The 14,987-nt window shown below is 37.1% G+C and overlaps 1 protein-coding gene across 2 annotated transcripts in view; it reads right to left on the reverse strand.

The window, feature by feature from the left end:
• Positions 1–14,987, reverse strand: part of XKR9 (XK related 9) — a 31,426-nt gene that overhangs the window by 11,453 nt on the left and 4,986 nt on the right. For both annotated transcript variants that reach the window (XM_001924668.5, XM_085022145.1), the window contains exon 3: positions 9,711–10,260. In XM_001924668.5, coding sequence (XP_001924703.2) covers positions 9,711–9,982 — 272 coding nt within the window. In that variant the 5' untranslated portion in view covers positions 9,983–10,260. The remainder of the gene's footprint in view (positions 1–9,710; positions 10,261–14,987) is intronic.

The raw sequence follows: 14,987 nt of genomic DNA on the forward strand, positions 1-14,987 counted from the left end.
AGAGTTAGCAGAGTAAGCAAACTGATTAAAAGAGTACAGACTCTAATAAAGCCAGAATGCTTGGGTTCACATCCTTACTCCATCACTTTCTTGCTTAATCTCTCTCTGATTAATCTCTCTGAGCTTCCTTATCTGAAAAAGGAGGTAATCTACCTACCTCATTGGGTTGATATGAGGGTTAAGGGCGTTAATACATGTGAATGCTTAGACCAGTACCTGGCACATGTTAAAGTATTGTATCAGTGTCCATTATACCAACAAACTACAAAAACAAAACAAAACAAAAAAATTGGTGAGGCTGTTTACAGATGTGCACATTAGTATTTCCAGTTACTTTAGGGAGGAATGTTTTCCAACTCTGTAGCAATTAATGCCAAATCTATACAAAGTTCTTTTTATCTGAAGATAATTTCATGGAAAGGGGAATATTGATGAATTTTTTAATTAACAGGATATCGTTTTGGTTTTATGGGACAAATGATGGAGAGGCCAAAGAAAAAGAAACATAAGGAGCTTTCTTAGCATATTTTATCACAGTGTATTCTTTTGTTTGAGATAAAGAGGCAACTGTTTCCAGTAATGATGGATTCCCTTGCATCAAACTCACCTACCTGCTGAAGACAATGATAAATTATAAACAAAATATTAAAGAAAATAAGGCACTGAAGAGTAACCAAAAGTAGGAAGAAGCCTGAGCACTTAACCCTTGAAAGAAGGGAGCCATACTGCCTGAGATGCACATTTATCTGGCTTTTCCTCTAACAGCATCCCGTAGTCCCAATGGCACAAAGCAGATAACAATTCAAGCAGAAAGTCAAATTATTACTGACTCAAAGAGTCAGAGAATGGAGGTTAAATATACCAGAGTGGTTAGAAATTAAGGAAAAGAGGGAGTCACAGAGTCAAATTTAAAAAAAAAAAAATCTGTGTATACTCTCCTTAAGTCCTTGGCCAACCCTTACTATGTATGGAGGTGAGACTGCAAGGAACCTAGGGGAAATGGCTAGAAGGAACCAGAGCCAAGATTTTAGCAGCTATCTACCACAGGGAAGAGTTTGGAGTTTGAGTTCCACCAAATTGGAGGGGCTTGGTAAGTACTTCAGGTATGCCACTGAAACTCTAAAAGGGCCATGTTTAGAGGTAAAGACCATATTTCAGATCTATGAGATTTTTCCTAGGACTAAAGACAAAATCAAAATACACCTTCCCTAACAAAGCCTAAATCAAGTTACTGTAACACACCAAGGCAATTTACCAATACTTTAACTGTCTGCTTTCTCTTCGGTGGAAGATAACAGAAACCAGAGTCTCCACAGGTACCAATCACAATGTCCACTACACAATAAAAAATTAATTGACATGCAAATTAAGAGGAAAATGTAGAAGTTCCCATTGTGGCACAGCTGAAATGAATGTGATTAGGAACCACGACGTTGCAGGTTCTATCCCTGGCCTTGCTCAGTGGGTTGAGGATCTAACCTTGCCATAAACTGTGGTGTAGGTCACAGACGCCACTTGGATCCTGCGTTGCTATGGCTGTGGTGTAGGCCAACAGCTGCAGCTCCAATTTGACCCCTAGCCTGGGAACTTCCATATGCTGCAGATCCTGCCCTAAAAAGTAAAATAAATAAATGGTTGTAAAACTGGATAAAAAATCCAGATTCAACTCTGTGATTTGCAAGACACACTCTTTAAACACAAAGACATGGATAGTTGGAAAGGAAACCACAAAAAATAGTTGCTATGGCTATACTAGTATGACAAACAAAATAGATTTCAAATCAAGGAGTATTAACAGATAAAAATGATATAAAATGATATATAATAATGATATAAAAATCAATTTTTCATGAAGACATCTGTACGTATCTAACAAAAGAATTTCAAAATACATGAAAATTGTGGAAAGTACAGGAAGAAAAAGATAAATTCCCAGTGTTGGTGTTGCATTTTAACACCCTCAGTAATTGAAAGAAAAAGTAGGCCAAAAGAAAAAAACAGTAAGAATACAGATTTTAATAACATTATCAGAGTATTACTCTAATTTATATTCATAGAACACTACATTCAACAATGGCATGTTACAGGAGTTCCTGTTGTGGTTCAGCAGGTTAAGGATCCAACTTAACCTGTGAGGATGTGGGTTCGATCCCTGGTCTCACTCGTATGTTAAGGATATGGCATTGCCACAAGCTGCAGCATAGGTCACAGATGTAGCTCAGATCTGTTATTGCTGGGGTTGCGGTGTAGGCCTCAGCTGCAGTTCTGATTTTACTCCTGGCCTGGGAACTTCCATATGCCACAGGCCATTAAAAAACAAAAACAAAATAAAACAAAACAAAACAAAAAAACCCGCAAGTTAACAAAATCTTTTCAAATGCACATGGAATAATCACCAAATTAGACTATATTCTGGGCCATAAAACAAGTCAATAAATTTAATAAGACTCTAATCATACAAAGTATGTTCTCTAACCAAAACCAAATTTAATGAGACATCAACAATAAGATATCTAAGAAAATCCCCAAACATTTAGAGATTGAGGTAAGGGGCTCGGATCCTTAAGTTTCATAAATATTGCACCCTAGGAAATTTGACGTTACCAGATAACCTCTCTAAAGAGTTCTAAATAGAAGAATAGGTAAGAAAAAATGCTCAACTATTTAATGCCCATTTAAGAAACTCTACAAAGAAGGGCCTAGGGATCTGTGGGAGGAAGGAGACTCATCTCCCACTGAACTTTTATACAACCTGAACTTTTTTTACCAGTTGTTTTAAAAGAGCAGTAATAGCTTCCCTATTTTAAATAATTCAAATGCCTTTCATATATCCATCAAAGGAAAAGTCTCCTTTGGCAAAAAGGACAGTTTTACCACAAGTCGTACATAAAATGGAAATATAAAAGTGTCATCTAATTTATATTCTGGAAAATGAAATGTTTTACTCCACAGACCCCTGAGCAGTAAGAGCATACTGAGTAGCAACAGGCACTTATACCTAATAAATAATTCATGTTGACATTCCTTGTCTTTCCTCTACCAACACAAACCCAATCTATCTATTCTGTAAGGAAATGAATTTGTAGTCTAGTAAATCTCACGTTTTTCCATACTTAAACAAACCCTGGGATAATTTACTTATTTTTAGGATATATTCTAATTTTTGCTTATTTCTCACTATTTATCTCAATATTCTACCATTTCCTGCAATTAAAAAAAAATGCGAAGAGGAAAAAAAAGAAAGACAAAAAGTGGAAAGTGTCTATTTATCAAGTATCTGTTTATCACTACTAGCAAACCTAATTCAAGTTTTCTTTTTCTTCTTTTTTTAACTGTTTGAATAGGCAGAATATTCTCATAATTCAAAAAAAAGTTATTCAGAGTTCCCATCGTGGCTCAGTGGTTAATGAATCCGACCAGGAACCATGAGGTTTCAGGTTCGATCCCTGGCCTCACTCAGTGGGTTAAGGATCTGGCGTTGCCGCGAGCTGTGGTGTAGGTCACAGATGTGGCTTGGATCCCGAGTTGCTGTGGCTCTGGCGTAGGCTGGCAGCTGTAGCTCCAATTCGATCCCTAGCCTGGGAACCTCCATGTGCCGAGGGTGTGGCCCTAGAAAATACAAAAAAAAAAAAAAAAAAAAAAAAGTTATTCACTGAAAAAACACCATCCCACTTCTATGACCTACCTATCCTGTTTTTGCCCTCTCCCATGACCTTAAAAATTCACTGTTACAGGAGTTCCCTAGTGGCCTGGCAGTTAAGGATGTGGCACTGCCACTGCTATGGCTTGGTTCAATCCCTGGCCTAGGAACTTCTGCATGCCACAGGCATGGTCAAAAAATAAATAAATAAATTCACTGTTACTAGCATCATATGTACCCTTCTAGAGTTTCTTTTGCATATACAAACTAGCATAAACACATATGCCTTTTCACCACCTTTTTTTTTTTTTTTTTTTTACACAGATTGTAGCATATTATACCTGCTGTCTGCATCTTGTCTTTTCACTTCAAAGTACATCTTGGAGATCTCTCCATTTTAGTACATGAAGTACTTTATCATTCTTTGTAATAGCTATGTACATGTTGTTGCATAGATATACCATAACTCTATCAACAGACATTTCTATTGTTTCCAATATTTTGCTGTTACAAACAATACTACAATTGGAAAAAAAAAACTGCGCATATGTCATTTTACATGTATGCAAGTATAATAAATTCCCAGGAGAGAAAACTGGCCTAAAAGTATATGGGTTTGAAATATAACCAAACTACCCTCCACAAGGATTGTACCAATTCACACTCCCATCAACAAAGTGTGAGTGTATCTTTTTTCCTATGCCTTATCAAGAGAGTGTATTACCACTGGGATTTTTGCCAATCTGGTAGGTGAAGAATAATATCTCCATGAAGTTTTAATTGGCAATTTTTAAATTATGAACAAGGCTTAGCATCCTTCAAAAAACTTATGAGCCATTTGCATTTCCCCTTCTCTGAACTATCCCTATTCTTTTCCCATTTTTCAAATGCATGTGTGATCTTTTTCTTTTTGACTTCAGAAGTGCTTTAAATATTAAAACACTAGACCTTTTTCTTTCAGAAGTTACTAATATTTTCCCCCTGTTAAAGCTGTATTCCTTTTTGCTCTGCTTTTGTTTGTTGGGGAGATTTTTCCTTTTGTTTATTGGCATGCATTTTGTTTCGCTTTGTTTTTTTGGCATGCATTTTTTAATAATCAAATCCATAATTTTTATAGCTAAGGGATTTTGAGTTATGGTTAGAAAGGCTTTCTCAGAGTTCTAATCATGGCTCAGTGGAAATGAATCTGACTAGTAACCATGAGGATGCAGGTTGGATCCCTGGCCTCGCTCAGTGGGTTAAGGATCCAGTGTTTCCATTAGCTGTGTGTAGGTCACAAATTTGGCTTAGTCCCAGCGTTGCTGTGACTGTGGGATAGGCCTGCAGCTACAGCTCCAATTCCTCCATATGCCACAGGTTCGGCCCTAAAAAGACAAGAAAGAAAGAAAGGAAGGAAGGTAGGTAGGCAGGCAGGCAGGCAGGCAGGCATTCTCCATTTCAATGCTATGAAGGAATTTTCCCATGTTTCCTTACAATATATGCATTTTTTTAAATACTTGATTCATTTGAAAATTATCCTGGTGTCTGGTATTTTACCCAGATGTATAGTTCATAACATGCAATCTTAAATCTTAAATTATCCCAACTCTAAAGTGAATCAAAAAACCTTCACTGTATTTTTGTTGTTGTCATTGTTGTTGTTTGGCCATGATCAAGCCTGTGGAAGTTTCTGGGTAAGCCACTGAAACTGGGCCACAGCAGTGATAATACCGGATCCTTAAACTGTTGGGTCACCAGACAACTCCCCTTTACTGTTCTTATGCTACATATACTGGCTATTGCTTCCTCTTACTTCCATTCTGGTCAGTTTCCAGTTTCAACAATCTATGATCTATATCTTTAAATGGCAAACAAGAGAAAAAATTATTTTCTTGTCCCCATGGTTTGGATTCAGTGTTAGGGATGGGGAAAACGGTACTCTAGAAACAGAACTCTGCTAGTTTATCCTTTGAGATTTTCTTCTCGTTAGGAAGAATTAGAGCCTATGTTCTGTCACTTCAAAGACTAGGAAACTGAAGATATAAACTGCAACATTTTAAAACTCTCACAATACACATCTCCATGTTTCTATCAATACACTTCTAAAGATTTCATCTTAACCAAAAAACAGGCTAAACTCTTTTCAAGATTATGTGCCATGCTAGAGCATGGGCTAAGCCTGACCTTTGTGTGAAGGTCTAGTTATAATTTACATATTTTTTCCCCAAATGGCTACCTAGTTTTCCCAATACCCTTAACTACTTAAAAAAAAAAATCAGTAAGAAAGCAAATTCTCTGTATGTACAAGAGAACTCCCATAAGATTATCAGCTAAGTTTTCAACAGAAACTTTGCAGTCCAGAAGGGAGTGGCATGATACAGTCGTGGCTCAGTGGTTAACGAATCTGACAAGGAACCATGAGGTTGCAGGTTCAATCCCCGGCCTTGCTCAGTGGGTTAAGGATCTGGCATTGCTGTGAGCTGTGGTGTAGGTTACAGACATGGCTTAGATCCCCGCACTGCTGTGGCTCTGGCATAGGCCAATGGCTACAGCTCCAATTAGACCCCTAGCCTGGGAATCTCCATATGCTGTGGGAGTGGCCCTAGAAAAGATAAAAAGACCAAAAAAAAGTGATGAAAGGAAGAAAACCTACAAATAAGAATACTCTACCCACAAGGATATCATTCAGATTTGAAGGAGACATACAGTTTTTAAAAAACCGAAAGCTATAAGAGTTCAGAATCACTGAGCCAGCTTTATAAGGAATGTTAAAGGAATTTCTCTAAGCAGAAAAGAAACCACAATAAAAACATGAAAATTATGAAAGGAGAAAGCTCATTGGTAAAGGCAAATATACAGTTAATATAGTAAATCAACCACACGCAAAGCTAGTAGGAAGGTTAAAGGACAAAAGTAGTAAAATGATCTATATTCACAATAAAATAGTTAAGGGGAACACAAAGCAAAAAGATATAAAATATGATGCCAAAAATAGTAAATATGGGTGATGAGGAGCAAAAAATGCAATGTTGTTAGAATGAGTTCAAACTTAAGACATCATCAACTTAAAATAATCATGTATCAACATAAAACAATCAGTAATGTGTTGCTGGTGTAGTGGTGAGCATAGCTGCCTTCCAATATGAAACAATAAGATTGTTATACATGAATCCCATGGTAATCACAAACCAAATATCTATAATAGATAACACAAAAAAAAGAGAGAAAGAAACCCAAATATAACACTAAAGATAGTCGTCAAATAAGGGAAAGAGTAAAAGAAGAAAGGAACAGAAAAACCTATAAAACATTCCCAGAGCAGTTAACAAAATGGCAATAAGACATACCTAGCAACAATTACTTTGAATATAAGTGGCCTAAGTGCTCCAGTCAAAAGACATAGACTAAGAATTCTCTTGTGGCACAGCAGGTTAAGGATCTGGCATTGTCACTGCTGTTGCTCAAGTCACTCCTGTGGTGTGGATTCGATCCTGGCCTGGAAACTTCCACATGCCACAGGCACAACCAAAAAAAAAAAAAAAAAAGCCATCAGGTAGCTGCACAAATTTATAAACAAAAAACATAACAACAAACATATAAAAAAAATCAGACCCACGTACGTGATACATATAAAAGACTTACTTTAGATTAAAGACACAAAGACTGAAAGTGAGAGTACAGAAAAAGGTATTCCATGCAATGGAAATCAAAAGAAAGCTAAAGTAGCAATACTTAGGCAAAATAGACTTTAAAACAAAGATTGTAGGAGTTCCCACTGTGGTTTAGCAGTAACGAACCCAACTAGCATCCAAGAGGATGCAGGTTTGATCCCTGGCCTTGCTTAGTGGGTTAAGAATATGGCATTGCCATGAGCTGTGGTGAAGGTTACAGACGAAGCTCAGAACCTGCATTGCTGAGGCTGTGGTGCAGGCCAGCAGATGTAGCTCCAATTCTACCCCTAGCCTGGGAAATTCCATACGTCACAGGTGTGGCACTGAAAAAGCTTAATTAATTAATTAAAACAAAGATTGTAACAAGAAACTAAGAAGGTCTTACACAATGATAAAGGAATTGAAGAAGATGTTATCACAATTGTAAATGTATGTGTACCCAACATAGGAGCACCTAAATACACAAAACAAATTTTAACAAACACAAAGAGAGAACCTGATGGTAACACAAAAATAGTAGAAGACTTTAACAACCCACTTATGTCAATGCAGAGATCATCCAGACAGAAAATGGATAAGGAAAGACTGGACTTAAATTAGTGACACATTAAACCGGATGGACTTAATAGATTATCAATAGAATATTCCATTCAAAAGCAGTAAGATATACATCCTTTTCAAGTGCACACTGAATATTCTCTAGGATAGATGACACAACAGGTCACAAAACAAGTCTCAGTAAATTTAAGAAGACTGAAATTATATCATGCATCTGTTCTGACTACAATTCCAAGAAACTAGAAATCAGCTATAAGAAAAAAATGCAAACAACAAAAACAATATGATACTAAACAATAAATGGGTCACTGACAAAATTAAAGATGAAATCAAAAAACACCTGGAGACAAATGAAAATGAAAAAACAACAACACTAAATCTACACAACAGCAAAAGCAATTCTATGAGAGAAGTTTATAGTGATACAAGTTTATCTCAGGAAACAAGAAAAATCTCAAATAAACAATCTAACAGTCATGTTAGGTACAGCAAAAAGGTCTCCGTTTTATTTGTTTGGAGTCCCAGAAGGAAGAGACAGAAATGTAGTAAAGAAAATATTAGAAAAGATAATGGCTGAGAATTGTGCAGAACTTACAGAAGATAATAATCCACAGAATCAATAAAACAAGCAAATCCCAACCAAGAGTAATATAAATAAATCTATACTTGGATATATCATGAACTGTAGAAACCCAAAGATAAAGAGGAAAATCATAACTACAGCCAGAGGGGAAAAAGACAAAACACTTCTAAAGAACAACAGGAAGACTGACATCTAACTACTCAACAGTGACAACAGAAAGATAAAAGAATGTAAAATGCAGAAAGAAAATAACTACTCATCTAGATTTTTTTTCTTTTTTTTTTTTCTTTCTTTTTTTTTTTTTTTGGTATTTTTAGGGTCATACCTGCAGCATGTGGAAGTTCCCAGGCTAGGGTTGAATGGGAACTGCAGCTGCCATCCTACGCCATAGCCACAGCAACTCAGGTTCTGAGCTGCATCTGCGACCTATGCTGCACCCTGCGGCAACGCCAGATCCTTAACCCACCGAGCTAGGCCATAGATTGAACCCGCATCCTCATGGATACTAGTCAGGTTCTTAACCCACTGAGTAACAATTCGAACTCTTCATCTAGAATTCTATAGCCACTAAAATCTCTCTCAGGAAAGATGGCTATTAAATAGCCCAAATTCAAAATCTAACTGTAACAAAACAGTACATTATCCTCTTAATATTTGTCTTTAATTCTTTTCTTTACCTTTATATTGCTTTAAGAGAATTAAATCCTTTATGAAAATAATGAAACAGTCATTTGAAATTAGATACATGGAGACTCATAGAATTCTCAGGGCTTATTTAGATTCTTTAACCATAAAATAAGTTTTAAACATGATTCTGACAGTTGGTTTTAGTTCTGAGGATGATTCTGTACTTAGCTAACCACTTGGCTACTGCATGATTGCGAGGAAAATTTCATTTTGTTAAATCAATGGTATAAGTAACTTAAAAAACTAAGTACTCTATCAGAGTTGCAAGTGATAGGCTATATTTATATAATCAATCCTAAAACATAAAATAGAGGAGAAAAGATTCGTAAGACATAGAAATGAGCTTTTCCTTCCCATAAAAAATAAGTATATGTTAGAAAAAGTAACTTAGGTAAATTAAAACATTCTATTAATGAACCTAGAAAATTCTGGCAGTACAACGACTCATACAAGCACTGTTGTGAGAAGCAAGTAACCCTTGTGCTACATGCAAATAGGGGAACTTTGTACACTTGACTACACAGATTCAGAAAGGTAGATTATGGTTGAATAAACGAATAATAGTGTTAATGATCAAAAAGTATGTGCTTACCTTGTAAAAACTCCTCCTTGCAAGCAATGAAGTAGAAGAAAACAATGCTGAATTTCTTGGCCTGCTTTCTTTAAATCAGCCTTGAACCAAGAATAACTAAAACACTGGACCACGAGTGTTCCAAAGAGCACAAAGCTTACAGTTAAAACACCAGGAACATACTGTCCTTCATGGAAAAACCTGATAGACACCCAGATGTCCACAATTAAATCGATGATATAGATTATAATTCCAAGAACTGACGTCACAAAATCCAACTTCGTATATTTCATTATGAATAACTATATTCCTGGTTATCTATCTCCTTCTCTCATAAAAAAGGAAAAAAACAAAAAACAAAAACGAAATACAGAATGTCAGCACATCCTCTGGTATAGTACTGAATTTTAATTTCTACTCCCTAAATCTATTTAGATGAAAGAATATGAAATTTGAACACTGAAACCAAAGTGACTAATTTTAACTTTCTTTTCTAAACCTCTAATCCAGTTGATACAAGGCTTTATTCAATCTTCTGTTTCACAGTGTTCTTCCTTATGGATGACAACACCTAAAACAAAACATGTAAAAGATTCTAAAACCTTGAGTATAATATTAAAAACCCTAGGAATTTATCAAAGCTCTACTTTTTCTAAAAATAATATATTACCACTAAATATAACTCTTACAATAGCTTTGGCAAAGTAAAGTGATGGAAATATACTTACTAGTTGACATCGTCCTCTCAGACTTTTTACCTTTTAAAAAACATAACGCACTCACAAAGATATTTACTGCAAACTCATTTAAGATGGCAAAAATTGGAAATTATCTAAATGTATCAACAAAAGGAATTGATAAAAAATGATGAATTCATAAAATGGAATATTACAAAGCTACTAAAAAGATATTTAACAAAGGTACAATAGCTGTGAAAATTCTTAATATGCTTTCTTTCAGCAATTCCATCTAAGACTCAAGCCTAGAGAAATATTTACAAATGTGCACAAAGATAAATGCTCCTTGTAGAACATTTTTTACAAAAGCAAAAAATTGAACACAACTCAATTGACAATTAAGAAGCCTAATTCAATAAATTATGCTACATCTATACTAAATATGCCATGCAATGTTTAATAAAGAATGAAGTAATTTTGTATAAACTGACTTTGGAAGATTTCCAAGACACATTAAAAAAGTTAAAAAAGCAAATTTCAGAAGGATAAATATAGCATATGTAGTTTTTAATTCTATTTGGAGAGGGGAGAGGAAATGAAAATAAGAAGCAAAGGTAATTTCATCCTTTAAATATTCTTTCATATTGTTTGGGTTTTTACAACAGATATGTACTTATGTATTCTATAATTTCTTAAAAACAATAGTAAATGATACTTACAAAGAATTTCAAAGACAAGAAAATATTTATTTTACTAACGTTAGCTAACATTTACTTAGCACTATATGCCAGGCATTGAGCTAGATATTGTATATAAAATGCCACCATTTAATTCTTACATCAAATTTAAGAGGTAGGTTCTACTACTATGAAGCCTATTCTTTCTTTCTTTTTTTTTTCTTTTTTTTTTTTTTTTTCAGTCTTTTTGCCATTTCTTGGGCCGATCCTGTGGCATATGGAGGTTTCCAGGCTAGGGGTCGAATCAGAGCTGTAGCCACTGGCCTACGCCAGAGCCAGAGCAATGCAGGATCTAAGCCATGTCTGCGACCTACACCACAGCTCACGGCAACGCCGGATCGTTAACCCACTGAGCAAGGGCAGGGATCGAACCCGCAACCTCATGGTTCCTTGTCGGATTCGTTAACCACTGCGCCATGACGGGAACTCCAAAGCCTATTTTTAAAATGTAGGCTGGATGCAATCTGCAGATAATATTTGTCTGACTTAACAGTGGCTTTTTTTTTTTTCTGTCTTTTTTAGGGCTGCACCCAAGGCATATGGAAGTTCCCAGGCTAGGAGTTGAATCAGAGCTGTAGCCACCAGCCTACACCACAGCCAAAGCAACACCAGATCTGAGCTGTGTCTGTGACCTACACCACAACTCACGGCTACATCTGATCCTTAACCCACTGAGCGAGGCCAGGGGTTGAACCTGCATCCTCATGGATATTGGTCAGATTCATTTCCCCTGAGCCACCAAAGGAATTCCCCTAATAGTGACTTTTTTAATTGTCCTCATTAATTGCCAACATTTCACACAAAAACCCAGATTCTTCCCTTCTATCCAAAAACTCAAAGATCTGCTACAGTAGACTAACATTCATTCGAGAGCAGTAGGTGTCTCCCTAGACGAGGCAGGCTCTCTCAAGTTCACCACAGCAGCCAAACACCCACCTTCAGTCATTTCCACAGCTTGGATTCAATGCTAATGCAGCTACCTACTAGCTCTGTTTCCTTAAATATGTTCTTTTACCTTCCCGTGACTTCCTTTTTTCATAATAATGGTATATACCTTCGAGGGTTGTTATGATAGTTAAGAAAGATAATACACATAATACAAATAAGCTTCTAGAAAGGTACATGGCACATTTAGGGCTTAACAAATGTTAGCTATCATTATTACCTTGCCTGACTACCTGAAATCTATAAGCATCTGAGTCTGCAATCTTTGACTTCACTTTAAAAAATGTTAAGTAAAGGAGTCCCCATCATGGCACAGCGGAAACAATCCAACTAGGAACCATGAGATTGTGTGGGTTTGATCCCTGGCCTCGCTCAGTGGGTTAAGGATCCAGCATTGCCATGAGCTGTGGTGTAGATGACAGATGCAGCTCAGATCTGGCATTGCTGTGGCTGTGGTGTAGGCCAGCAGCTGCAGCTCCGATTTGAACCCTAGCCTGAGAAACTCCATATGTTGCAGGCACAGCCCTAAAAAGCAAAAAAAAAAAAAAAAAGAATGTTAAGTAAAAAAAAATACTATGTTATAATCTCAAAGCTTTGGAAATGCAAAGGAAATACAAGTGATACAAGTGGAGAAATATTTTTTAAATGTTAACAGTGCTTTTATCTGGGGAACTAATGGTATTACAGATTATTTTTCTTCATTCTTTTCTGTATTTACAGGCTGAATAGTTGCCCCCAAAAATTCACATGTTAAAGTACTACACACCAATGTGACTGCATCAAGAGATACGACTTTTAGGACATAATAAGGTTAAAAGAAGTCACAGGTATGGGGCCCTAATGCAACAGGACTAGTGTCCTTATCAGAAGAGGAGGAGACCCTAGAGATCTGTCTTCCGCCTTCTCAACCCCCAACATACACCCATAGAAGAAAAGCCGTGTGAGGACACAGCAAGAAAGGAACCACCCTCAACCCAAAGAAAGAGGCCTCTGGAGCTCCCTGGTGGCCTAGTGAGTTAAGGATCCAGTGTTGTCACTGCTGGGACGTGGTCCAATCCCTTGCCAGGAACTTTTGTATGTCACAGACACAGCCAAATAAAATTAAGAAAGAAAAGACAAAAAAAGAAGCCTCATCAGAAACTAACCCTGCTGGCACAATGATTAGACTGCCAGTCTCCAGAACTGTGAGAAAATAAATACCTGTTGTTTAAGCCACCCAGTCTATGGTATTCTGTTAGGGCGGCCTGAACAGACTATCGCCTGCAAGTTCTATAAAGAACATTTATTACTTTAAAAACCAGGAGAGGAAAGCGTTACTTAAAATTACACAAAACCTAATACTTAGATTGCCCTTGTCATTTTACCACTTATAAGCATTTTGCTTAAAAGTCTTCAAAACAGTATTAAAAGATATTTCACTCTTCTTAAAGAACAAAACAGAAGTTCATTATCACTATTTTTCTGGTTAAGAATGTTGAGACCAAACAGGAGGGAAAAAATAATTTTAAAATCTGAGTTTTTCCAATCTAGCAGGCCAGGAATTTCCCTGCAATTGGTTTCTTATCTTAAAATCAAAGACATCATGCCCAGGATAAGCATGGCGTTTAGGCGGATGAGATTTAATCAAAAGGTTCTGTTTAATTGAATTAACTATTTACTTAGAAAGTCTCTTGTGTCTCTTTTATGCTCTTGGGCTCTACCAAGTGACAAAGAGACAAAAATCCCTGCCATTATGGAACTTAAACCCTAGCAGAGATAGCCAATTAACAATAAAAATAATAAGTAAATTAAATAAGAGGAGTTCCCGTCATGGCTTTGTGGTTGACGAATCCAACTAGGAACCATGACATTGTGGGTTCGATCCCTGGCCCCGCTCAGTGGGTTAAGGATCTGGCATTGCCATGAGCTGTGGTGTAGGTCACAGATGCGGCTTGGATCCCACGTTACCGTGGCTCTGGCGTAGGCCAGCGGCTACAGCTCCGATTCGACCCCTAGCCTGGAAACCTCCATGTGCCTCGGGTGCGGCCTGAGAAAAGACAAAAAAAAAAAAAATTAAATTAAATATTAGAAGATAAGAGCCACAGGAAAAAAAAAAAAATGGGGAGTTCCCTTCCAGGCACAGCAGAAACAAATCCAACTAGTATCCATGAGGATGTGGGTTTGATACCTGCCCTCGCTCAGTGGGTTGGGGACCCAGAGTTGCCATGAGCTGTGGTGTAGGACACAGACTTGGCTTGGATCCCACATTGTGGTGGCTGTGGTGTAGGCTGGCAGCTGTAGCTTTGATTCCACCCCCAGACTGGGAAACTCCATATGCTCCAGATGCAGCCCTAAAAAGCAAAAGAAAAAAACAGCATGTTAAGGGAAATCAGGAGTTGGAGTAGAGGTAGGTGCATCACAGGTTGTAATTTTAATTAGACTAGTCAGAGCAGGCCTCATTAAGAAGGTGGCATCTGAGTAATGAAATTAGCCATGGAGTTATCATACGGAGAAGCTTGCCAGGGGGGAGGAACAGCAAGTTTGGAAGTCTAATGTACTATTTTTCAAATACGTGAAACAAAAGTTCCACAAAATATTGGCAGATTTCTTAACATGGTTATATTGGATTTGTTTAATGCGTATTCAAGTCTTATTTTAACATCCTCTAAAAAATATAATTTCCTAAGATTTGCTATCTAGGAAAAAAAAATTGCGGTATATAGTGGAAGAATAGATAATAGGAATAGTAGCTACCACTGCTGAGTATTTACCACATGTGAAGTGTTCTACAATTTTTTTTTTTTTTTTGGTCTTTGTCCTTTTAGGGCCACACCCTCAGCATATGGAGGTTCCCAGGCTAGGGGTTCAATTGGAGCTGTAGCCGCCGACCTATGCCACAGCCACAGCAACACCAGATCTGAGCCACGTCTGCGACCTACACCACAGCTCACCGCAACGCC

Source organism: Sus scrofa, chromosome 4 (assembly GCF_054392235.1).
Source record: "Sus scrofa isolate SSC_HxYL_T2T_F1_AM1 chromosome 4, Sscrofa_HxYL_maternal_Yorkshire_Landrace_v2.0, whole genome shotgun sequence".
Taxonomy (NCBI): domain Eukaryota; kingdom Metazoa; phylum Chordata; class Mammalia; order Artiodactyla; family Suidae; genus Sus; species Sus scrofa.